The sequence below is a fragment of the Olea europaea genome, chromosome 8, assembly GCF_002742605.1.
Source record: "Olea europaea var. sylvestris chromosome 8, O_europaea_v1, whole genome shotgun sequence".
Lineage (NCBI taxonomy): Eukaryota > Viridiplantae > Streptophyta > Magnoliopsida > Lamiales > Oleaceae > Olea > Olea europaea.
In genome coordinates, this window is record NC_036244.1 from 2,988,022 (window position 1) to 3,014,871 (window position 26,850).

The 26,850-nt window shown below is 32.2% G+C and overlaps 2 protein-coding genes across 5 annotated transcripts in view; both read right to left on the reverse strand.

Annotated features, from left to right (window-relative positions):
* Positions 1–3,597: 3,597 nt before the first annotated feature.
* LOC111398523 overlaps positions 3,598–26,850 on the reverse strand; it is a 27,680-nt gene continuing 4,427 nt past the window's right edge. Inside the window, exons 2-4 of one of the 4 annotated variants that reach the window (XM_023025464.1) lie at positions 19,295–19,336; positions 18,374–19,185; positions 3,598–3,621 (exon numbers count right to left, since the gene is read on the reverse strand). In XM_023025464.1, coding sequence (XP_022881232.1) covers positions 18,434–19,185; positions 19,295–19,336 — 794 coding nt within the window. In that variant the 3' untranslated portion in view covers positions 3,598–3,621; positions 18,374–18,433. Of the gene's footprint in view, positions 3,622–18,373; positions 19,216–19,294; positions 19,434–26,850 lie in introns of those variants that run through there. The other 3 variants (XM_023025463.1, XM_023025465.1, XM_023025466.1) reach the window with 3 other exon arrangements.
* On the reverse strand, positions 3,643–4,662 carry LOC111398524. The gene is made up of 2 exons (XM_023025467.1): positions 4,557–4,662; positions 3,643–4,431 (listed from the first exon to the last, which is right to left on the reverse strand). The coding sequence occupies exon 2, from the start codon at positions 4,421–4,423 to the stop codon at positions 3,686–3,688; it is 738 nt and encodes a 245-aa protein (XP_022881235.1). The 5' UTR covers positions 4,424–4,431; positions 4,557–4,662; the 3' UTR covers positions 3,643–3,685.

The window sequence follows — 26,850 nt, forward strand, 5'->3', positions numbered from 1 at the left end:
TTCATATCCAATCATTACACTAATTGAACAATGTTTAAATATTTTCTTCTCTTTTTTTATTCTTAATAATTTGTTTATTTGACATATTATTTATTTATTTTACAAATACATAAATTACTAAATAAATATTACGTTAAATTAAGGAAAATATTAAATTCATTAATAAATATAAAAAAACATAATACAATTAGTAAAAACACTATAAAAATGAAAATATTAAACCATGCCATTAAAAAATAGTACAATGCATTTTGAATTTGGATATTATGATATTAAGAAGTCGAAATATCATTGTAATTTAATTCTCGGAATTCATATGTTCTTCCCACAAGTAATCGATTAATGCATTTCGAAGTGTAATATGAGCCTCTTTACCCTTGATTTGTCTATGACGAGCAATAAATTCATAAAAACGATGATTTTTGTCTTCCAGATTACTAAACTATGCATTTGTTTTTATGTATTGTTTTCTTTAAATAAAATTAGATTAATGTATGTATATCGTTGTTGTAATATATTTCGTGTTAACTTCAAATAATTGTGTTTGTTATATTTTAAATTTTTTTGTATTCTTATTTTAATTAATTCATTAACTATTATTTTTTACATTTAAAATTTATTTTAAATGAAAATAATAATAATAATAATAATAATAATAATAATAATAATGCATCCTATCCGGCTCAAAAGAAACAGCAAAAGCCTATAATAATAATAATAATAATAATAATAATAATAATAATAATAATAATAATAATAATAATAATAATAATAATAATTTATTGTATTAAAAATATATAGAGCAAATGACACAAATACCCTTAATCAATTTAATTGGAAAATGAAAATAAAGGATAAAATTGACTTTGGACCATTTGGTGCAAAATGGTACAAAGTTTGATCTTTCATTGGAGTAGTTTTGGGGTAATTTGGTGTTTTGGTATCTCCATCGGAGATGGCCTTAGAAGTGTGTTTCACAAATTAAACAAAAGTTGTCATTTTGATTGAGTGTTATTTTTTATTTATTTATTATCATTATTTTTTTATCCAAGTGGACAAACTAATGGTGTTAGGTTGCAACTTTTCGTCATACACGTGGTATTTTTTGTCAATTATAGGTAACAACTTTAAAAGAAGTGATGGATGGGTAAACATTTGGATAAATCAGTGAGCAATGAGTAAATTTTTTTTTGTTCAATAAGCAAATTGTAATGTAGTGTATAACTCAATGAGCAATCATTTAATTAATTCCACTTTGACTAAGTGCTTGTAAGATGGAAATTTTGATAATTGATTTTTTGACCGTTGGAGATAAAGTGGGTTCTACCTATAAGAGAATAATTCAAAAATAGCAGGTGGAATAGTGAAATAACGATTAAAAAATTAATTTTAATTGGCTTAAAATCTGTGCTAAACAAGTACTAAAGATGCTTCATAAATTATGTCTCAAACATATATGTAGGGATGGCAACTAGCCGAGTCGGCTCGCGAGTCAAAAATCAAGGCTCAGGTTCGGCTCAAGTTTTTTGAAGATGACTTTTTTTGGCCCGAGACAATCCGAGCAAAAGCTCGGCCAAAAAGTCAAGGCTTGGCCCGAGCTTCCAGCTCGAGGCTAGCCGACTTGATTTTTTTTCCTTTTTCTACATTTTTTTTTCAAGAAGGCAGCTAGCTGCCTTTCACGCTACCTTACTTTTCTTTTTTTCTTTATTTTCTTCGAGCCAGCCTTGGCTCAGTTTGATCGAGCCTCGAGCTAAGCCGACTCGAGCATTTTGCACGGTCCGAGCCTTCAAACCTTTTTGCCATCCCTACATATATGTCATGAAAGATAATTAATAATGTCATTAATTACCCAATGATTTTTATTACTTAATATGATGAGAACACGACTTTACTTATTTTTAAAAGATAATGACAAAATAAGTTATTTTACATCATTTCAATAAATTTTTGGGCATAAAACTATTATCAAAGACAAAATGTGTTAATTAATTGAAATTTTAAGGTTAAGAATAACGTGAAAATCGTTAGGGACATAAGTATTTTAATGAGTAAATGTTGAGAATTTTAAATGTTTAGTGCCAAAAATAAAAATTAGTGTGAGTACACAATTAAAACTATCAAAGAACGTGTCATTATTCAAAGTTTACACGTATATGGGAAATATTAATATTTTATAATCAATGAAAAAACCGACAACTTTTTTCAATTTTTGTACTAAGAAGCCGGCACTTTAATGATGCTCCATAGGTAACGTCGTACACGTACGTCATGAAACATAATTAATAACGTCATTAATTACCCAATAATTTTGTTATTTAAGTAATCAATAAAGTCGAAGAAAGTCAATTTATGGGAGTAGTTAATTAACTAAGCAGGTCAAACACGATCTTTATTAAAATCTTAACTAGAATAGAAAGAAATTAAGACACGAAATCAAGACTATTATATTTAATAAAAATATAGTGTAGTACAGTTGTCATCTTATATTTTGTTTATTTTTTTTCTTTTTAAAATGCGTTGGATAACTTTCATTACAATCAGTAACATATATCTATTGAACAACACAAATTAAAGAGTCCGTAATCCAAAAAGTCCCACGAGGAAGGGAAAGCGATGACATTAATACCGCATCAATAATAGGTTACGGGAGCCACTTCTTGGTGATTTAATTTCGTACATATAATTTTCCTTAAAAATTGGAAAGATATTGCACATTCGAATATTTATGTTTGTAAGAAAAATGTGCTGATTTAACTTCGTCTTCAGTCTAACGGTATAGCATGCGTTTTATTTAACGAAAATTTTGCCATTACTTTTGGTCAAATTTACCAATGGAATTGTCAAAGTGAAATAATATTATGCCCTTGTTTGAGTCCCATTTTTTTGAAAAAATACATTTCGAAACAGTGTTTTGATATCATTTCAACAACATATTCTTTAATAAAATAATATTACACGAAAATCTAAAACTTTTCTTTATTTTTTAACCACACATTTCACATTATTACAATATTCAAAAATATATTTTCTTGACAAAAATGGAACTCAAACAAGGGTTATATGTCGAGCAATTAAATTTAAGAAAATTGAAGTCTGACGACCAACATCAGACAAACTTGCAAATTTACCCTTTTATACTTTATGCCATAAAATGGCCTTTATTATGGTAAATGTTAATTGTTTGAGTTAATAAAGTTTATTTAATGAACGATGAAAGAGATAAATACTAAATATAACTGCAAAGGTTACTAATAGAATTTTGACAAATTATTAACTGAAATTCAGAACCAGAATTTTAAATCTATATTTGGTGTGCAACATTGAACAAGATTTAAATAATAAAATGATTATTATTATTATTATTTTCTTCTTTAATAACGTTCAATATTACATAATCAACATATGGAACACATAAGTTTGATGTTATTTATATTTTATTAACACTTGCTCTATATGTTGATTCAAATTAAAATTTCTATTGCAATAACCATCATTCACATACAAGAAAAGTACAAAATCACAATTTTGTCACATGATTGGAAAAGTGAATTGAATCAAGAGAACACAAACAAAACATTTATTTATGTCAAACCTTATTATTATATGCAAACATTTTCACACCTTCAACAAAACCCCACCCACCCTACACACCGCACTGAAAAATAGAAGAAGAAAGACACTGTAATTAAATGCCACGCCAAATCATCTCCACCGCAAAATTGGAAAACAGCATCGTCGGATCACCCAAAAGAGCAGACAATAGGATCTTGATGAACGATTTGATTGTTGTAAGGAAGGTATTTCCACCCTCTATGTTTCTATTATATCTAACCAAATCTCTTAAATCCATATTCTCCAATGCCAAATCCCCATGCTTCATATACGCCTCATGTACCATTTCATTTATACAATACACATGAAAATGATACTTTTTGCACTGAGAGACATAAGACCATCCCTGAACATTTTTCTCGTCACTAGAAATCTTCTTCTTTCTGCACTTACCACACTTTGATGAAACCTTTGTCTCAAGATCAAATATTGTATCATCAATTACTAGTTTCTTTTCAATTCTACGACAACATGGGTGTAAATCCAAGTTGTCTTCTTCACAGTGGTAGTTAAAACCGCATATGTCCTTTCCACATGCATCACAGCACTTCGAAAACTCTCTGCGATTCTTTTTACCCGATCTGGTGAATGGCTTATCGAGAAATGTGAAGATGGAGCCACCAAAATTCTCATGGGAAACTTCAGATTTGGGGTGCCTACACTCCTTGTGTAGTTCGTGACCACAAAGATTGCACGTATACCTTTCTCCGAACCCTTTCATCTTGCAGCCGTCGCAGTTGAACAACTTCGCATATGTTTTCAACTCATAGTGATCATAGCAAACATGGGTTAATGATCTAGTGATTGCCATATTGTCTCCTGAAAATTGTTATGGCCTAATTAATCCAAACTCAAATGAACTAAGAACACGGTATGATATCAAGGACTCGACTCGACTAGACCGAACTGAACAATATAATAGAAGAAAAGTTTAATTATAGTACCTGATTTGCTCGCGACAATGAATCCTATTTCTTCAGCCGACTTCAAACAAAAGACTTGTAAAGGAAGTGTGTCTATGCTTGAGCATTTGTTGTCAAGAAACTGGTGTTGTTATGAGAGGGAAATTTTATGCATGGCAAAAGGCTTTATTATATTTATAATTAGATAAACGCGTAAACTTCGTTGTGAAATTGTGTGGTTTTTTCTTTTTCTTTTTTTATTTTAAAATAGTTTAATATATTATAATGTAAATTTCCCAATGACTTGCCTGTTAAGTCTCTGTTGAAGATTACTCCTCAGCTTCTTCCACGCATTTTGAAATTATCCTCTATTGTTGCCCCCAGGGCACATCTCCAAGTTGTAAAAGGGGAGGGTGGAGAAATCCAGCTTTACTTGAGGCTGCTGCGTCAAGGGTTCGAATCCTGAAATATGGATTTGGCTCTTAGATAAGTGCAAGTGTACAAGCAGCCTTCCACCCTGTACCCTTGGAAGCATAACCTGCGATTTACCTCCCTCACGATACTCCAGGACAGGGGTGGTGGGGGACCCTTAAGTTTAGGGTTTAACATTTTTTTGAAATTATCCTCTATTGTTATCCAACGATCAACTGAACGTGTAATTTATATACAATTCCACGAGTTAATTACGTCGACGGTCACTAAAATTTTTGGTAATCTAATAATCATTGAAGTTATAGTTTTCCGTTAATGTTCACTCAAATTTTATAAATTACTACAATAATAATCACTTGTGTCATTAAGTGCCAACCTTGTCTATTTATTATCCCAATTAAGCAACCTTCGTTAAAATAAACTTATGGTTTACCGTACAATTTAAGCTAAAAATATAACCAAAATGAAAATTATATTATGTTTTCTCATGTGAATGTTTTCATTAATAAACTTTTATTGTCATAATGAATAACGTTGTTAGTGACACCACTGGGACTTAGTGCCACATAGAATTTAAAATTACTATTTTTAACTGAGTGACTTTTAGTGTAAACAACATAAACTTTATTGATGATTATCGTAAGAAAATAACGTTTACGATCATCGATGTAATTACTCAAAACTTAAATGACAATTAAAGAAATTAACCCACACATACATATAAAACTCAATTTTTCGAGAAGATTCGAGGGTTATGGTGACTATAAACTATTTTATCAATAGGCTTAATTGTCCAATAATTTCCAAGAAATTCTTGGTTGGTTTTTATCTTCGACAAAGTGAAGACAATTGTGTACAGGTAAACATAACTTCCAAGAAAGTAAGTTATATTGGACCATAATTTCTATGAATTGGTTGGTCTTTTTCATATGCAAAAATGGGGCATCCTTGTTGCGGCGTGAAATTATATCATAACAATTTTGATTTGAACGAAAATCACAAGTAACGTAGACTTATCTTTTTCTAGAAAATTTTTGGTCGGTTTCATCGACTACTTAAATGGGCCCACTTGAAAATGCATGGAAGCATGCATGAAATTCTTGGTTGGACTCTTTGTACACAAATTAAATGGGCACACTTTCATTTCTATGGAAGTGTACTTGGTCTTTGTCAACATAAAGTGAAACCCATTTTCAAATAAAATCATGACAACCGTAAAAAGTGTATTAATATTGAAAAAAAAAATACAGATTGTAACATAGGAAGGATCATGGAACTTGTTAGGAATTTCACTTTAGTATTGTCAAATTAAAATAGGATTGTATTTGTGTTTTGTCTATCCCAAATAGAATATTATTGATAACCGTGATTTTTCTTCGATCTAAGTTGAGGTTTCGGAGTCGACTAATAAAATAAAAAAATTGTGAAGAATAATTTCTCAACTCGGGGCTTTATGATGAAAGAGGATATTATTGATAATCATAGTTTCAAGTCACCTTATATGTGAGACCCTTTACATGAATTCTGTATATAGATACAACAAAAATTGCATTTTTAGGTTCTCGTTCTTATTCTAGTTTGGTGCAGAATTTGAGAAATCATTTCAAAATCTTGTGCTTTACTCGATCGAATTTGTGCTTATTGCTAGCTTTCATCAATTCAGCTATATAATCTTTTCATGAGGCATGCCGCTTTATGAGCATTTTCTATAATAATAATAATAAATTGTGTTATAATTAAACAAGAATATTCGCTATCATGTTCTTATATGTTACATCTTTCCGCCTCATAATACGTGCAACGATTGGTGAGGAAAATTACTTCCGTATCTACAACTTTGAGATTTAGATTTATATTGAGAGAGAGAAAACCCTAGAGGCTGCAATCATTTTCTCTGTGTGGATCACCGTTGGAGGCTGGACAATTGGACAGCTGTGGTGGCGAATCAAAGTTGTGGAACGAAAAGAAAAGCAAAAGGATTGCAGATCTGGAAAAGGTACAATCCTATCACAATTCCTAACCAAACACAATGAGATCTATTGGATGGGAATCGAAATATATTTTAAATTCCGCTGTGCATGTATAAGTAGATTCGCAACAGAAAGTGTGTTCTTTTCAATTAATAGATTTTTGGCAAATCATTTTTTTTTTAAGTTTATAAGCTAATTAAACATTACTTTTATCTATACCTTTCGTGAAATTCATAATTTATTTCACATTTCATAAGACCTACAACTTACAAAAAGCATTACTAAACATAAACCAAGTGAGTTGGTACATTTAACGTTAATATTTTTAATGGTGGCTAAACTCATTTTTGTTCAACTCATTTTTAACTACACATTTCATAAATCCACACATTACAAGAAAAATGATATTTAACAACTAATATTACAACGATCAAATTAATCTGGTCGTTGAAAATAATTTTCAACGACCAAAATATACAATTCGTCGTTGAAATTGGAATACAAAGAATCGAATTTCAAATTAGTTGGAAATATCCTACGATGATCGAAAAGATGGTTGTTAAATCTATATTTGCAACGACCAAATTTAAATTGGTCGTTCTAAGAGGGCGCCAAATAAAATATTCCTGCCAAAATATTTGTTCATATTCAACGACAATAAAATTGGTTATTGAAAGCAAAAATAATATAGTAAATATTCGACGACCACAATGTTTGGTCGTTAATATAGTAAAAAAATAACTAATTTTATCTTGTGGTTGAAAGTAAATAAAAACTCGACATTTAACAACTGTTTATTTAGTGGACGTTACACGTGATATTCCACGACCGATTATGTTATAGTCGTTGGAGGTTTATGACAACTTGGTTACGACTTTAGCTTGGCACCAAAATAGTTTTCGGCATTCAACGAGTAATAAGGCATAGTCGTTGAAGGTGGCATTCAACGATCATAAAGTGTTGTAGTTGAAAGTTTCTGAAAAAAGTAAATAATGAATGATTTTATTCCATTTTAACTTATTTGCTTCCATCCTTATCATATTTCCTTAATTCAAATATATCTTTTGCCCACAAAAATATTTGACATATTTGTAGGCTAATAATTAACGAAATATTTTCCAATTATTATTTCAATATTTATAATTTTAATCCCTACAAAATATTTATTTGAATTTAGCAAGAAAAAGAGAAAATGCTTTATTTATTTATTTATTTATTTTTGGGTTAACTAATTCGATAGTGAAAAACCCTTCTACACCTACGTTATTCCACTCTCTTTGCCTCCAATATGTTTTCCCCCAAAATTGTCATTTCCCCTCAAACCTAATTCCCACCTCTTCAATTGAGGCAGAAAGATTTAGCAGAAATACATTGTTAAGCAAATTTTGCGAGACACTCGGCTTGAAGATCCAGAAACGAGATTTTCTTCCGCTTCGGAGTCTGTTGAAACGCCATTCGAATCGAACACTTCCTTGTTCACTGCAGGTACTTGTATTCCTAATTTGTTTGTTAATGCTTGTGCAAATTATTTCGTTTTTTAATTTTAAACTTCAATTGGCCTTTGGAATGAATATTCGGGTAATTATTTTACTGCTCTAGTTTCATTTTCGCCTGTGATGGTAATCAATCATGTGGGTTTCAATTTCATTGACTGAAGAATACAGTTGGGAAAAAAAAAAAACTATCTTTCTAATTTCCTCAAAATTTAGAACGATTTGATCAAATCCTATAGAATATGATATCCGTGTTGTTTAACTATGTGGGGGCTGCTTCTGGTGCTGTTCTTCTTTTGGCATTTAATGGCACATTTGGTACTCGCTAATAGATGGGAGGGAAGAGTATTAAAGAATCTAAAATATTTTGGCACATGCGGTGCAGTGAATGGTTTGTTTATAAATTTTTCAGTTTTTTCCTCTTCCTTGGCTTCTTGGCCTTTATTTTGTTACAAATGGTTTTTATTTTTCTAGATGCTAGTTGTGGGTTTTTCTAGCTGTGTCATATGCTGTTTTGTATTGGTGTATTCTTGTGTTTCATTAACTGTGTGGACACTTGAAGAAATGACTGTTAGTTTCTGCCAATTTTCCAAAAATTTGTTTTTCTTATAGTTCATTTTCCTGCCTTCTATAAAGAAATTGATAGCAGTGAGGAAAGAGGATTAGAGTGTTCTTTATGTATATGCGGGCAAACCTATGAAGTAATGTTGGATTAGTTTGTAGTTGATAGGAAACTTTAGTCGTATTTTCTTCATGTACTATGCCACTTGAAGGCTTGAACTCCATATTTCTTGTCACAACTTACAGAAAATTGGAATTCGCCACGTCCATATCCTGTAGTTGAGGCCTTCAATGACTAGTATGATTTATATATTCCCATACTCATGTCCAGTGTGTGAGTCCTGAGTCCTGTTGAAAGCTGTGCTCCTCTTAATTGGAGCCATTTACCTATGGCAAGGAGAGCAGGTGGGGTGGTTTAATCGTCATTTTTTTTTTTTTGAATATATATATATAATAATTCTATTTATCAATTATGATAATAGAATATCAGTGATGCGATAATCTATGTGGAATAATGAGATTGTGTAGTTCAATTTTTATGAGAGAGGGAGAAGAGACATGGTTTGTGACGGATAATGAGTTGTTGTATCATCGATATTCCAACATCATGATGATAAAAGAATTACTCAATTATAAATGGCTTATCATAAAGTAGAAATTGTACTAATGAGCTAAAAACAAAAAGACCACTAACCCATTAATGACCTAATCCAAATATATGAAGCCCAATAATTGATTAATGATCAGTCCCATCTTTCAACACATTTACATAAGGAATTCGAAACGAGATTTCTTCCATGTATTCATAGTCAAAAGTATTAAGGTTTAGATTAATTTTGTTTCATAATGAAAAATTATCAATCATAGTAGGGTAGGTCTCTATTATATAGTTTTGTTTTTATATTTTCCGTCTCAAGTATTCAAGTAATTATTTGAATATAGATAATAAATATTTAAATCAATATTTGAATAATAAATATATAATTCAATATTTTATAAAAAAATAAATAAATTAAGGGCTTGTTTTAGAGCGATTTTTTGACCCAAAAAAATGATTTTTGACCGTTATTTTACTATTTCAGTCGTCATATTTGACTTCTTTTCTCATGGGTGGACCCCACTTTTCTCCTAACGGTCAAAAAATCAATTTTCAAAATTGCTCCCAAACAGGCTCTAAAAAGTTTAAACGGTATGGGTGGGGATTCTCATTCTCGCAGCCTCAATCAGCTCATATATATTTACTAAAATAAGTATTATTCATATTACACATGCATATAAAATTTACATTTGAACCTATATTAGTAATCTTCTTAGAAATATAAATTATTAAACAAGAAAAAATGTATTCTATATTTCATTTGGGATCATTTTTCTAATGATCTCAAATCTTTACCTTTTTGTAGACTTTATCTCAATTTTCAGTTTGTGCCATTTATAATCTCAAATCTTTTATTTTGTTACACCACAAAAACAAATAAATATGAATTTGACCATTAATTGATCTAAAAACTGAAAATTTAACCAAATTATAAAGGGATAAAACGATGGATCAGTCTAGATGTACAGAAATTTTTTTGTACGAACCTCCTACAACTAAACACACATTGGTGTGGTGGATGATTTATTTTTTGGAATAAAATATTCACCTGTAAGATTTTTGTGAAGCTTCTGACAATGGTTTGCCTGGACACTTGGATTTTTTCTAAAACGATAGCTTTACATTTTTCTAACATTAAATAATTAAATATAATTAAATTAAAAAACCAAAACAAAAGAAAATAAAACTCATCATCTTCTTCCACTTCTCCCCAAACAAATAGAAAATTGGAAAACCATTAGCCCCCGTCGGCCCGTGGCCAAAAAAGCATCTAACCAAAATGGAACCCAGATGAAAAACATCTTCTCCACTGCCAGATTGAGAGACATTCTTCAAAATCCCTGCTAAATTGCTCAAATTTAAAGCCAACGAGAGGCACAATGTCCTCCAAAATCTGGTCTTCCCAATCAACAGTGGTGTCACCATCTCAACTTTTCTTCTCGCGTTCATAATTGGAATCGTCCTTTGCCGACTCGCTATCACCATCACCTCCATCAAATGGTGGCGAGAACACTGGCTTCCTCAAATTAATTACAGCAATTGCAATTGATTACAGCAAATTACAAGGTTTGAAGATATTACAATCTGGATCTTAATTCATCAAATTATAGGGATTACAACAAATTAAGTTGACTACAGCAATTGCAATCAAGATCTTAATAATTCATGATTCTAAAATTCAGATGAAAGTCTGTCCCAAACTGTTAAGGTTTCGGATCCACCCTAATAAGGTCAACCTTATTAAGAGGAGAAGCACAAGAACTTTATAAATTGGTATTTATTTCGGTATTAAATCGATGTGGGATAATACATCCCTTAATAGGCTCCCTCAAGATGGTGGCTCATTTTGAACAGATCAATCTTGAAATCCACGGGATGATTCTGATACCATGTTAAAATTTGGGGTCTACCTTATTATCCTAATAAGGTCAACCTTATTAAGAGAAGAAACTTAAAATCTTTATAAATTGATATTTATTTCGGTATTAAACCGATATGGGATAACACATCCCTTAACACAAACCCAGAACACGGTAACTAAAACCTGTTAATTTCAAATCTAATTGATTGTAAAGAAAAAAGCGTTGAGATTTATGAGGTTTGAAGAATTTTTTTTTTTTTTTTTTTGATAGGTGAGGTTTGAAGAATCTTGGCATACAAAAGCTAAAACTTACGATAAAACTAAGGTCCTATGAGTTGAATGGATGTTCTGAAATAGTGAAAGCGAAGCACAAATTTCAAGATTTTTGGGTTTTGATTTCTGGGGTTTATGGAAACATGAAAGCGAAGCAGAAAGTGTCGGGATTTATGGTGTTTGATTTCTATGTTTCATAAAGATGGATTTTGTTACTCCCCTCACATAGCACCTTGGCACGTCTATTTTGTTAAACAACCCAAAGAAAATAAAGAAGAAAAAGGAGGAGGCTAGGGTTTCATTGATACTACGTAATTAATTAAATGCTAAAAAGATGGTTTAACCTAAATACAAAGAGATAATATATAGGCTAAACAAAGGAAACTAAAAAGTACTATTCTACCCTTAATAAATAATAAATAATCCTATATTTCTTAACATCTCCCCTCAAACTCACGATGCGGTAGCTACAAGCATCGAGAGTTTGCCAAATAGAAAACGAAAATGAGAAATAGAATGCGACTTGGTAAAAAAAATCTGCAAGCTGCAAAGAAGAATAAACAAAGGGCAAAGTAATTGTGCCATGCTTGAGATGATGATGAGTAAGAGGACAATCGATCTCAATGTGCTTAGTTCGTTCATAAAAATCGAGTTGTGAGCAATCTGAATAGAAATTTGGTTGTCGCAATACATAGGAGTGGGATGAGAAAGAAAAACTCCCATATCTGCAAGTAACTAACGTAACCAAACAATCTCTTTAGTAGTAGATGCCATAGCACAATATTCTGCTTTGGTGGAAGATTGAGAAACAATAGATTGTTTCTTGCTTTTCCAAGAAATAAGATAATCACCTAAAAAGATACAGAAAGCAGTAACAGACTTGCGATCTGTGGGATCACTGCCACAATCAGCATCAGAGTATGCACGTAGCTCCAAGGAGGAGGTGGATGGAAGTAACAGACTCTGAAAGACTGTACCCCGAAGATATCGCAAAATGTGAAGAACAACTGCCCAATGAACTGTAGTGGGAGAAGCAACAAACTGACTAACAATATGAACAACATATGCAATATCTGGACGAGTAATAGTGAGATATATCAAGCTCCCAACAATAGTACAGTATAAAGTATGATCTGAGAAAGGTAAACCGTCAGAAGAAGAATACTTCGTGTTAACCTCAATTGGAGTATCAACAATCTTATTATCAGTAAGTCTTGCCCGCTCAAGAATATCTGCAACATATTTCGACTAAGAAAGAAGATAACCTCTGGGTGAGAAGGCTACCTCAATACCCAAGAAATATTATAGAGAACCCAAATCTTTCATTTCAAACTGTCTAGCTAACTCTGTCTTCAAAACTGAAATACCATCAATATTATCACCAGTAATAATCATTTCATCAACATATAAAGATAGAATGATACGACTTGCATCAGTACTCTTAACAAAAAGAGCAGAATCATGACTACTAGAAGCAAATCCAAGGGAAGAGATCACAACAGAAAATTTCTTAAACCAAGCACGAGGTGTTTGTTTGAGACCATACAACGCTTTCTTGAGCTTGCAAACATACTCAGAATCATGTGAAACACCAGGAGGGGGTGCCATATAAACCTCTTCTTGAAAATCTCCATTCAGGAAGGCATTTTTAACATCAAGTTGAGAGATACATCACTGACGAACCAAAGCTACTGCAATAAGAGTACGAATAGTAGTCATTTTTGCAACATAAGCAAATGTCTCCTCATAATCCATACCATACCGTTGAGAGTATCCCTTTGTAACCAACCTAGCTTTGTATCGCTCAATTGACCCATCAGAATTAGTCTTGATCTTATATACCCAACGACAACCAACAACACTCTTACCAGAAGGTAAAGTAACCAAATTCCAAGTACCAGTCTTATGCAAAGCAGAAAGTTCATCATTCATAGCTTGCTGTCAAAGAGGATCAAGAATTGCCTCTTTATAGGAAGAGGGCTCAGAGAGACAATGAATAGAAGCTAAAAAGGTAGAAAATGATAAAGAATAACAAGAATAAGCAAAATCTGGTAACTTTGTAGACTTACGAATGCGTATGGATTGACGTAGAGACGGATCCACAATCTCAGATGGAGCTTGAGGGACCGTAGGAGAAGAGGACGCTTCAGGCGTGCCGGAGAGTAAAGTGTCAGTACCTGCGGAATGATTAGTACAAATTGGTTGTAAAGACAACGGGGTAGGAACATGAGAATGACCATTGGAAGTAGTAGGCTCCTGAGAAGACAAATTATCAGGATTGTCAGAAAAATGATCTATACGAATAAGATCAGATCTAGTCAGACTATAAGTAGTGGATGGAATAGAAAAGAAAGGCATATGCTCGAGAAAAACAACATGACGAGACACGTAAAGTTTCTGAGTTATTGGATCAAAAAAATGATACCCCTTTTTACCTTCACCATAACCAAAAAAGACACAAATAGCAGATCGAGATGACAACTTGCTGCGTTCTACATGAGGACGAAGAACGAAACAAGTACAACCAAAAACTCTAAAGAGAGAATAATCGGGGTATACTCATACAACTTTTCGAAAGGAGAAAACCCTAAAATATGAGAAGATGGACTTGTATTAATCAAATCTACAGCAGTAAGAACAGTTTCACCCCAAAACACACTAGGGACAGATGCAGACAACAAGAGAGAGAGCAGTTTCAACAACGTGCGTATGTTTTCTTTCAGCAACACCATTTTGCTCAGGAGTATCTGTACACGAAGTTTAGTGAATAGTTCCATCTAAAGTAAGAAGCTCACAAAATTTATTAGAAGTGTATTCCCCACCCAAATCACACATAAAACATTTGATAACAGCAGAATGTTGAGTTTTAACAAGAGCACGAAAGGCTAAGTATATCTCAAAAAATTCAAAACGATGTTTCATTAAATAAATCCAGCAATAACGAGTGTGATCATCAATAAAGGAAACATAATATCGAGATCCTCCTTTTATGGCAATAGGAGAAGGCTCCCATATATCAGAATGAATCAAATCAAATGGAGAAGAAGAAATAGAAATACTTCGATTAAAAGGTAAAGCTGAAAATTTTGTCAGTTTGCATCCACTACAATCAGAAATATCACAAGGGTGTAAATTTCCTAAAGCCCCTGTAGAAGCTAAAAATCTCAAACGAGACGACGAAACATGACCTAGACGAGAATGCCATAAATAAAAATTAGAAGAAGAAGGACTCAAACGAAAGAAGACAAATCAACACTAGTAGCGGCAACAGCAATTGACACTTTTAGCTCATCCAAAATATATAGTCCACTCTTCCTACGACCTGTCCCAATTAGTTTCTGAGACTGCAGATCCTGCACATAACAAGAAGAAGAGAAAAATGTGACTAAATTACCGGAATCACATAACTGACCAACAGAAGCAAGATTTAATGTGAGTTTCGGAATATGATAAATATTAGGGAGGGACAAGTGATGTGTGACAACAGAACCAACACTTGCTAATGGCATAGGAGTGCCATCAGCAGTCATGACAGCAATAGAGGACGAAGGGGACACAGAAGCAAAAGACGAAAAATCTGGAGACATATGATGTGAAGCACCAAAATCCAAGACCCATACAGAATGTGACATACCTGAAGAACTATGAGGCAACTGACTTATGGAAGAAGCAGACATAGCTTGAGGCTGTAAGGAGAGAAACTTCTGAAATTGCTCAGCCAAAGTACTAGGATCAGTAAAATGACCTGATGAAGCTACTGCTGCAGTATTAGATTGTGGTGGTCTATGAGCATTAGATCGTGATTGGTTGCCAGGCTTCCAAGCTTGAGATTGCTGCTGTAATTGATTCGACTGTCTCAACTTAGGACACTGAGCCTTCCAATGACCTTTATGCTTACAGAAACTGCACTCGTCAAAGGCAACCCTTGTGTAAGGCTTATTCTGATTATTAGAGGATGGCTTAGAAGACACTGCTAATACAGAAGGATTAGAAGCAGAAAGAATTCCATTTTCAGCATAAGACTTATGACGTATTTCTTTAGCCAATCACTCACTGACAACTAAATCAACAGAAGGAAGTGAAGAACGATGCAAAATTGAACCTCCGAGTCCTTCAAAATCACTACGAAGTGCCGTTAAAAATTGTACCAACCGTTGCTGCTCTCTACGAGTAATATAGGCAGCACATGCCTTTAATTCTGTCGTTTCTGTAAGGGCCAATTGATCCCAAAGATCTGTCATAGCAGAATAAAACTCCTGAATACTTATATTATTTTGATGAAGAGCTCGTATATCATTCTCCAATTGATACTGCTTTGCAAAATTTGACTGAGTGAATAATCTTTGCAGATGATCCCAAACCTCCTTTGCCGTCTCATACTTCACCAACTCTCTACCTATGGAATGCTCCACAGAGTTGTTAATCCAAGTAATAATTTTTGAATTGTTTGATTCCCACGTATCTATTAAAGCAGCATAACCCTCATTGGTATTCTCAGGTTTCACAGAAGTTCCACTAATGAATCCTCACATCTTTTACCCTTAAGAAAATTTTTCACACGTAACTCCAATACGAATAATTCTTTCCATCCAACCTCACACTCACAGACTGAAGCGAATCGTCTCTTTCAATAGCCATAATAAAAAAATAACAGATTGCAGAAATACCGGATTGCAAATTTAACAGATTTGTCCCATGAAATCTAACTCTGATACCATGTTAAACAACCCAAAGAAAAAAAAGAAAAAAAAAGGAGGAGACTAGGGTTTCATTGATACTATGTAATTAATTGAATGCTAAAAAGATGGTTTAACGTAAATACAAAGAGAATATATTTAGGCTAAACAAAGGAAACTAAAAAAGACTATTCTACCCTTAATAAATAATAAATAATCATATATTTCTTAACATATTTTAGACGCCAACAGAGGCATGAGGTCATCGAAGTGATACAGTTTGAGGCGTCTTCATGTTTCGAGGCGTTGCTTTCGAAGTGTGAGATGACCAAAGCACCTCTTCGCCATGAGTTTCACAAATGGATCTTTTGGTCAAAATTGTCTCTGTGTCTTTAAGAATGATTGATGTGATATCTCTATCATATGTTAATTCAAAATGAGAAGAATTAATTGTCCGCCCATCTAGGAAGCGACTGATGAACTCCTACAAGCTCGCACCGTGGGATAATTAAACGTCTCGCATCTAGTGGTGCTTTCACCTCTAAATACCAAGAACTTGACCAAGAATAAGAGATGTATGACATACGTGTTATTCCACAACCAAGATATTATATTTTCTCCTTCCAAGAGTTTGTGCATTTCGGCATCGTCACCACCATCGTCAACTAACTTGATCGTCGGAGTGTATGTGGCCATCATCTCTACCGCTGGTACTGGCCATATACGTCTGATCGTTTGTTGTTGCACGCAAGAAAGAACAGGTGGAGGGTCCAATTCGCATGGTCAACAGATTTGATTTTTGGTTTTCATTCCGGTGGTCGACGGTTAGCAGGGCTAGTAATTTTCCAGTTTCGATTTATTTGGGGTGGAATGGTGAGTAGGGTAGTATGGTGGAAGAAGATAATGAGTTTTATTTTCTTTCATTTTGAGTTTTTTTTTTAATTAAATTATTTAATGCGAAGGTATTTAAAACTTTCGATAAAACTAAGGTCTTATTAGTGTTCACAATTCAAAGTTTACACGTCTACCACACGGAAATATGAATTATTTTATAATCAATTTATTATTTATCACGAGTCAAGAAAAGACCGACAAGTTTGCCACTTGTGTAATTAGAAACCGACACTTTGACTAATGATGACGCAAACACATACTACAGGAAACATAATTAATAACGTCATTAAATCCTCAATGATTTGAAGTAATCAATAAAGTCGAAGAAAGTCAGTCGGTGGAAGTAGTTAATTAACTAATCACGTCAAACACGACCTTTAAGACACGAAATCTAGATCATTGTTTTAACAAAAATGAAATATTTTACAGTTGTCCTCTTTTTGCCTTTTCCTTGTTCTTCTTTTTATTTTTTATTTTTTTTAATGCGTTAAGACAACTTTTATCTTTTTTGTACAATTACTTTTTGTCACGTTTACCAATAAAAATATTAAAACGAAATAAAATTTAATATTGAACAATCAAGTTCAAGCGTATTGAAGCATCAACCAAACTTGCAAGTAGGAAGAAGTCTAATTAAAATTTCCCTTTTATTCTTGATGCCATAATACTGGCCCTTATTATGGTCAACATTAATTGTTTTAGTTAATAAAGTTTATTTAATGAAATTAATTCTCATCCAATGATGAAAGTGATAAACATTAAACATAATTGCGAAGATAACAGATGATAAGATAAACTTTTAATGAGAAATTACTAAAATTAATTTGACAAATTATTTAACTAACATTGAGATTCTGAGAATCAAGATTAAAAAAGATTAAATAGTCTAAAATAATTTTTGTTTTCATATTTTTCTTCTCTAATATAATCGACTTTACCGGACAAAATAATTTAACATTCTAACTAAAAAGTGTACTGCAGTAACTATCATTCGCATAAAAGAAAAGTATAGAACCACAGCTATATCTCATGATTACAAAAGTAAATTGATTCAAGATGAAAACAAACAAAACATTTATTTATGTCATAAAAAAATCACACCTTCAACAAAACCCCCCACCCACCACTCTACACAACAGACCAGAAAGGAAGGAAAAAACACTATTGTTGAATGCCAAGCGAGATCAGCTCCACGGCGACATTGGAAATCAGCATAGTTGGATCGCCTAGAAGAACAGATAATAGAATTTTGATAAACGATTTGATCTTCGTGAGGAAGGTGTTTCTACCCCCTCTGTTTCTATTATATCTAACCAATTCTCTTAAATCCATATTCTCCAACGCCAAGTTCCCATGCCTCATGGAAGCCTCTTGTACCATTTCAGTTATACAATACACATGAAAATGATACTTTTTGCACTGGGAAACATAAGACCATCCCAGAACATTTTTCTCGTCACGAGAAATCTTCTTCTTCCCGCACTTTCCACACCTTGACGAAACCTTGGTCTCGAGATCAAATATCGTACCATCAATCACTAGTTTCTTTTCAAGTTTTCGACAACACGGGTGTAAATCCAAGTTGTCTTCTTCACAGTGGTAGTTAAAACCGCATATGTCCTTTCCACATGCATCGCAGCACTTTGAAAACACTCTGCGATCCTTTTTACCCAATCTGGTGAATGGCTTATCGAGAAATGTGAAGATGGAGCCACCAAAATTCTCGTGGGAAACTTCAGATGTGGGGTGCCTACACTCCTTGTGCAGTTCTTGACCACAGAGATTGCACACGTACCTTTCTCCGGACCCTTTCATCTTGCAGCCGTCGCAGCTGAACAACTTCGCATATGTTTTCAACTCATAGTGCTTATAGCAATCATGGATTTGTGATCCGATGGTCAACATATTGTCTCCTGAAAATTTTTGGGACATTAATTAATGAACTAAATACACAGTTGGTATAATATCAGAAACTCGACTAGACTGAACAATACGAATAGAAGAAAGGTTCAAATATAGTACCTGATTTGCTCGTGACGATGAATGCTATTTCTTCAGCCAAATTTAAACAAAAGATTTGTAAAGAAACAGGGTCTATGCTCAAGCATTTGTTGGGAAGAAACTTGTGTAGTTGTTTAAAGTGCATTTTTATGAAGCAGAAGGGTTTATTTATAGTTTGGTTTTGACGCGTAAACAGCGTTTTGAATTTAAGATTTTTTATTTTTTATTTTAGTGACTTGCGTGTCAAGTCTCTCTTGAAGATTAATCCTCACCTTCTTAATTAAGCAATAGTTTCCACGCATTTTGAAATTATCCTCTGTTATCCAGCTGTCAACTGACGCCTAATTTATATACCATTCCATGCTCTAATTACATTGATGGCACTAAAATTTTAAATAATTATCTTATTAATTATTAACTTTCATGTTTACGGTATTATGCAGTTGAGTTTCTTAATGTTACATTGATCATCATTTGCTTATATATATTAGCATTAAATTTTAATGTGGAGTCGTTAAATGTACAACATTATTTATACATCAAATAAGCACAAATCGTTGTTAGAAAACCCAAGGTTTATCGTACGGTTTAAGCTGAAAATCTAACTAAAATTAAAGCTGTATTACATTTTCTTGTTTGAACATTTTTAATCTTCAATTCTTAACTACTCAATTAGTGTTGACTCGACATAGTAAATAACATCATCTTGTGTTGGTACTCGTTGTGACATACAATTTAATGTTAATAATTAAAGGAGTGACATCAATGTCAATATTATGAGCATAAGTGACACAAAAAATAAAAAATAAAAAAAATTATGACCATTGATGTAATTACTCGAAACTTCAGTGATAATTGACGAAATTAACCCATAATCCCACACATACATGATAATGTAAAACTCAATTTTTTCTAGAAGATTCAAGGGATATGATGACTAATTTTGCCAACGGGCTTATCATAATTTCTATGAGTTGGTTGGTCTTCTTCAGGAAATTAAATTATAAGAATTTCGATTTGAATGAAAATCACAAGTAACATAGAGATTTGCATCTTATCTTTTTTGGTCGGTTTTATCTGCATCTTCAGTGGGGCCCACGTGAATATGCTGGAAAGGGTTTATTTTTAATTAGATTTTAACGCGTAAACAGCGTTTTGAGCTTAAGATTATTTATTTATTTATTTATTTTTTTAGTTTAGTGACTTTCCTGTCAAGTCTATCTTGAAGATTAAGATCCTATTTGGGAGTGATTTTGAGAATTAATTTTTTGATCGTTATGAGAAAAGTGGGGTCCATCTATGAGAGAAAAAGTTAAATATGACGATTGAAATAGTGAAATGACAGTCAAAAAATCAATTTTTTGAATGAAAAAATTGCTCCCAAACAGGCCCTAATCCTCACCTTCTTAATTAAGCAATAGTTTCCACGCATTTTGAAATTATCCTCTATTGTTATTCAAAGGTCAAATGACGCCTAATTTATATACAATTCCATACTTTAATTACATCGATGGTCACAAAAATTTTAAATAATTATTGAACTTTCATTTTACGGTAATATTCAATTAAGTTTCTTAATTTTGCATTGATAATCATTTGTTTATATATATTCACATTATGTCGTTAAATGTACGACATTATTTATTACATCAAGTAAGCACAAATTGTTGTTAAAAAAATCCAAGATTTACCGTACGATGTAAGCTAAAAATCTAATTAAAATTAAAGCTAACATTTTCTTGTTGGAACATTTTTACAGGGGTGTCCTCAATTCAGAGTTGAATAGATTTCTTAATATTTATAAATTTTTATGGATTGTATGGTATTTATAGAATTTAATAGATTTCATAAGATTTGAATGAATTTTTATTTTGTAGATTTTAATAGATTTTCATGGATTTTATAGATTTTAGTAGATTTGGCTAAAATTTCTACAGTTCTTTTTTGATATACTCAGGATTCAAGAAAAATGGGGAGTCCATATGCTCTTTTCAAGATTGTCATGACTTTACGTTTAGTTTATAAATATTATGTTATGGATCATTACAAAATGGTTTTACCCACATATTCAACAGAATGCGAGAGAGGGAGAAGAAAAAAATTAGTAGTATCTTTTCAATAAGAAAATATCAGAATTGTGGGAAATTAGAGGAAGAAGAAGAAAAACTGTTCACATTGGGGAGGGGGTGGGGGTGGAGAAATCTATAGAGAGGTGAGAAAAGTTGTGAAATTTTTCGATTTGAGATAAAATTGTTATAGATTTTTGGTAATTATATTTATGGCTTGAAATCTTTCAAAATCTATCTAATTAATGAAATCCTTTTAAATTATTTAGTTATCGAGAATATCTAAATTTCTAAAGTACCTATTAAATTCTATATTGAGAACACCTAAATTTATAAATATTTCTAAAAATTCAGATTGAGGACATCTACATTTTAATGAATTGAATTTTAATCTAAATTGAGGACACCTCATTTTATATGAAGTTTTAAAATTCATCAAATTCTATATTGAGGACATCCCCTTAATCTTCAATTCTTAACAACTCAATTAGTGTTGAGTGACACCGTTAGGACTCGATGCTGCGTACAATTTAACATTAGTAATTAAAGGAATAACATCAATGTAAATATTATGAACTTAAGTGACTATAATAATAATAATAATAATAATAATAATAATAATTTATGACCATTTATGTAATTACTCGGAACTTCTGTGATAATTGACGAAATTAGCCCACAATCCCACACATACATTATAATGTAAAACTCAATTTTTCTAGAAGATTCAAGGGATATGGTGACTAATTTTGCCAATAGGTTTTATTTTTATTTATATTTTTTTTATGAAATGTAATAAATTTATTTATTTTCACAATAATTTCCAAGAAATTCATGGTTGGTCTTTGTGTTGGATAAAGTGAATACAAACGTGTCCAAACTAAACATAATTTCCAAGAAAGTAAGTTACATTGCACCATAATTTCCATGAATTGGTTGGTCATCTTCTGGAAATTATATTATAAGATTTTCGATTTGAATGAAAATCACAAGTAACAGAGAGATTTCTTGCTTATTTGCTTCTTATCCTTTTCTAGAAAATTTTTGGTCGGTTTCTTCTGCATCTTCAGTGGGGCCCACGTGAATATGCAGGAAAGTGTCTTATGAGTTATGATTCTTGATTGGCCTTTTTGGTGGATAAGATCGTGAAATGGGAGAAACATGCATTAAAATCTCTTTGGTCTTTGTCAATGAAATGAAATCTATTTTTTAATAAAATAAGAAAAAATTGCAGTCGAGGTACCAAATCTTTCATTTATTAACAGACTTTATCCAAATCTTTAGTTTGTGCCATCCACGATACCAAATATTTCAAAAACTCGCAGTGAAAGTCCAAATGGATGGAAACTGCTAATTTGACCGTTAGTTGACCAAAAATTTAACATTGATCATTAGTTTGACTAATTTTAAAAGGATAAAATGGTAATTTTACATTTTTCAACAAAAAAAATAATTACAATATACTAATAATTAAATCAAAATACAAAAAACACTATTCATCTTCTTCTCCATTCAGCCCCTACCCACGCACTCCACAAAACCAAATCCCACCAAAATCGACGCCCACCAAAACAAGTATCAACAGCATCTTCTCCACTCCACCCACCTGCCCACTCCCCAGCCCCATCCGAAAATTAGACCCACGACAACACAGCTCCCTCACTCGCCGATCGTCGCCACCTCCAACTACAAGATGCCGGCCACCACCCAATGCTACCACTTCTCCCTTTTTTCACCACCACTAATGTCACTTTCATTGATATCTTGACCACGAGAATCCATTACCCAGGTTCTCAAGAAAAATTCAAAACCATCATTCAAGAAATTGAACCCAAATCCTGCACTTCTCGATGCTGAAATCACCTTCACTCCTTGAAGACCGCTTTGTTATTTCAAATCTGGTGTGCATAATAGGTTGGAAGCACATTCATCTACCCATGGTGTCGGCTGTAGGATGGGGGTGGAGTCTCTAAATACTTACTTAATAGAGCCTCTCCAGGTCGAATCTGGTTGTGAAGAATTGAAAAATGTCGATGAAGTTTGAAACAAAGATTTTAGAGTAAAGAGCAGTAAGTGGCCATGGATTTAGCAAGTTTTCACAACGGTGTGATGCAACTCTGGGATTATCGAATGGGCACTTAATTGATTGCTTTGACGTTGGTGGTTGCTGCTTGTGTTGATGGTTTGGTAGTGTATGGTGGTTGAAAGTGGTCGGAGCTAGTGGATTGTGTGGGTGGGCTTGGTGGCTTCGGTGCTGAAGGTGGTTAAAATGAGAGGAGGGGTGTAGGGTAGGGTAGGGGTGAAAGAGATGAAGATGCAAATTTCTTTTTGTTTTTGTTTTTAGCTTAATTTTATTTTTAAAAGGTTAAATATGTGATTGACGTAAATGCCCTTACCAAATTTGGTCACAATCAAAATTTTTGGTCAACTAACGGTTAATTGGATGGTTTCCATCCATTTGAATCCCCTGTGCTTATTTTTAAAAGGTTTGAGATTGTGGATGGTATAAAATGAAGATTTGTGACCGCTGCTGCAATTTTTCCATAAAATAATCACAAACGTAAAATATTTATTAATAATGAAAAACACAAAACAAATTGTAAAGGAAGGATCATTGAACTTGTTAGGATTTCGACTTAGCTTCGGTCTGCTTTAGTTAAATTTTTTTAACAAAAAACTTAATTTCAAATTAACAATTAATTTTAATTACAAATTTTATGAAATTCAATAGAATTGTGTTAGTCTATTCCAAATAAAACAATATTTTCTTTTAGTCCTCATTTGTAATTAGTACGAAACGATCATACTTGTCATTTTTTTGACATTTTTACCATATTTTCAACTTTTATTGCGAAAATAATCATTTTCATCCAATTTCTCAATAAAAAAATATAAATGACAAATATATCCTCCTATTTAAAAAAAGAAAAGAAAATAAAAAAAGAACAAATTGTACTTACAACCTTTTTTAAAAAGTGCAAATGAGTTCAAATAAATTATAAAAAGAGTAATTAACACAAAATGTCCATACCTTTCATTTTTCGATATTTTCACATTTTATTGTGGAAATTGTCATTTTCATCCATTTTCTTAATTAAAAGTTGTGAAATAACAAATATACGTCCAATTTAAATGAACCGAAACCAAAGATAAGAAAAATAAAGAATGATTTTCAACTATACTTCCAAAATTTTTAAAAAGTACAAATAAGTTTCAAAAAATTAATAAAAAATCCAAATTTAAAAAACAAAACTCAATTTCTTTCCTCTTTTCTCTTCCACCACCACGACAATGAGCTTTAGCTCCCTCAGTCTTCTATCAAATTTGAGAATGATTCAAATTTAGTGATATATTCTTGATCCCATGATCTAGCTTTCTCATTTTCTCTCTAGAAGGGGCAATTTTTGCCCCTCCATGGAGCCGCCACCAATTCCACCCAAATCCATCGCGTTGCCATTACCAAATCATAAGACTTCACCTCTCCGTCGGTGCCAATATTCCCTCAAGACATCACAACTAAACAAAATAGTCACAAATTTGACTCCAAATTAGCCCCAAATACACCAAGAACCGCACTACTTTTTCACCAATTTCAACCATTCTGTCAATATCCATGGTCGTCCACCGTTGCTGGTCTATCCACCTGTTCTAGTCGCCCAAACTCATGGATATCACAAAAAATAGTACAATGTGGTGGTGGTGGTGGAAGAGAAAGAAGGAAAGAAAGTGATTTTATTTTATTTTTGTATTTTGATTTTTTAATTGTTTACTTGGAACTTATGTGTATTTTTTTGAAAAATTTGGAAGTATAGTTACAATTTGTTCTTAATTTTTCTTTTTTTTTTCTTATTGTTTTGTTTACATAGGAGGATATATTCATCATTTCACAATTTTTAATTGAGAAAATCATTGAAAGTGATGATTTCGCAATAAAAGGTAAAAATAATGGTGAAAATGTCAAAAAATGAAAGTAGTGACATTTTACACAATAATATTAAAAGGTATGGACGTTTTGTGCTAATTATTCTTTTAATAATTTATTTGGACGTATTTGTACTTTTTAAAAAGTTTGAGATTATGATTACAATTTGTTCTTTATTTTTATATATTTAATAGGAGGATATATATGTTATTTATATTTTTTTTATTGAGAAATTGGATAAAAATGGATGAAAATGATTATTTTTGCAATGAAAGATTAAAATAAGGATGAATTGCCAAAAAATAAAAGAAATAAATGTTTTGCACAACAATATTGAAAAGATAGAGACTTTGTTGTGCTAATCAGAGAAGTGCCATTTTTTTCTCTCTCGCTTCACAAATTGTTAATTGGCAAATTGAATTTGATCCCCACCAGTAGCAGCTTCGGGACTTTAAACGGCTAAAAAGTACAAAAGTGATATCTCTTTTGAAAATTTTAATTAACTAGTTTTGCAATAGGTACATTAAATTTGACATTATGGATAACATTATTTGACGTGACAATACTTTGGACCATTGATTTTAACAATATTTATTCAAATCAATGATATAGTTTTTTACACGTCACATAATGACATTCATTTTTTTATTCAGAACTGTACATTTAGCATAATTCATAATTAAAATTACTCTTTGTGTATCCTGGTAATAAAATGAGGAGTAATGTCATTTTGAATTGAAATTGTGGAAAGATTTTAGAGGATTTCTAGTTCAATATAGCGTATGTGATTGTTTGCGATGGTTTAAAAAATCAGTAAAATGGTGAATCGAAGTTAATAATTAATTTTAATACATACTTCAAAAGGCCCACAAATTTTTATCAACTTTTAACCATATGTTTCATCTTCTATTTTTTTTTCTTTTTTTTCAAAATTTGTAAATTTTATAAAAAGCTTTGTCAAATAGTCACTTATTTTTTGGGTGAGGGTTTTGATCTTGTTAGTTTTTTGAGTCAACTAATAAAAAAATATATATATATATGATGAATAATTTCTCAACTTGGAGCCCTATGAGGAAAGATGTTGATAATCATAGTTTCAAGTAACCCCAGATCTGAGAACTTTTACATGAATTTCGTATACAGATACGATAAAAGTTACATTTTTGGGTTCTTGTTCTATTTTGGTGTAGAATAGAAAATTCGGGAAATTATTTCCAAAACTTTTGCTATACGTAGATTGAATTTGTGCTGTGGCTAGCTTTCATAAATTCAGCTGTATAGTGTTTTTCATGAGGCATGCTTGATGAGCATTTTCTATAATGATAAGAAGTTGTGCTATAATTATAAAAAAGAAATTTCTTCCAAATTCTTATATATTACTCATTTCTTTCCTCATAATACATAAATTGAGAGGGGGGGGGGGGGGGGGGTGGGGGGCGGGGCGACGTTACTTCCGTATCCACTCCATCAAGATTTAGATTTATATTGCAAGTGTGTACTTTTTAATTAATAGATCTTCAAGGAATCATTTTTTAAGATTATAAGCTAGTTTAACATTATTTTTATTTATACATTTCGTGAAATTCACA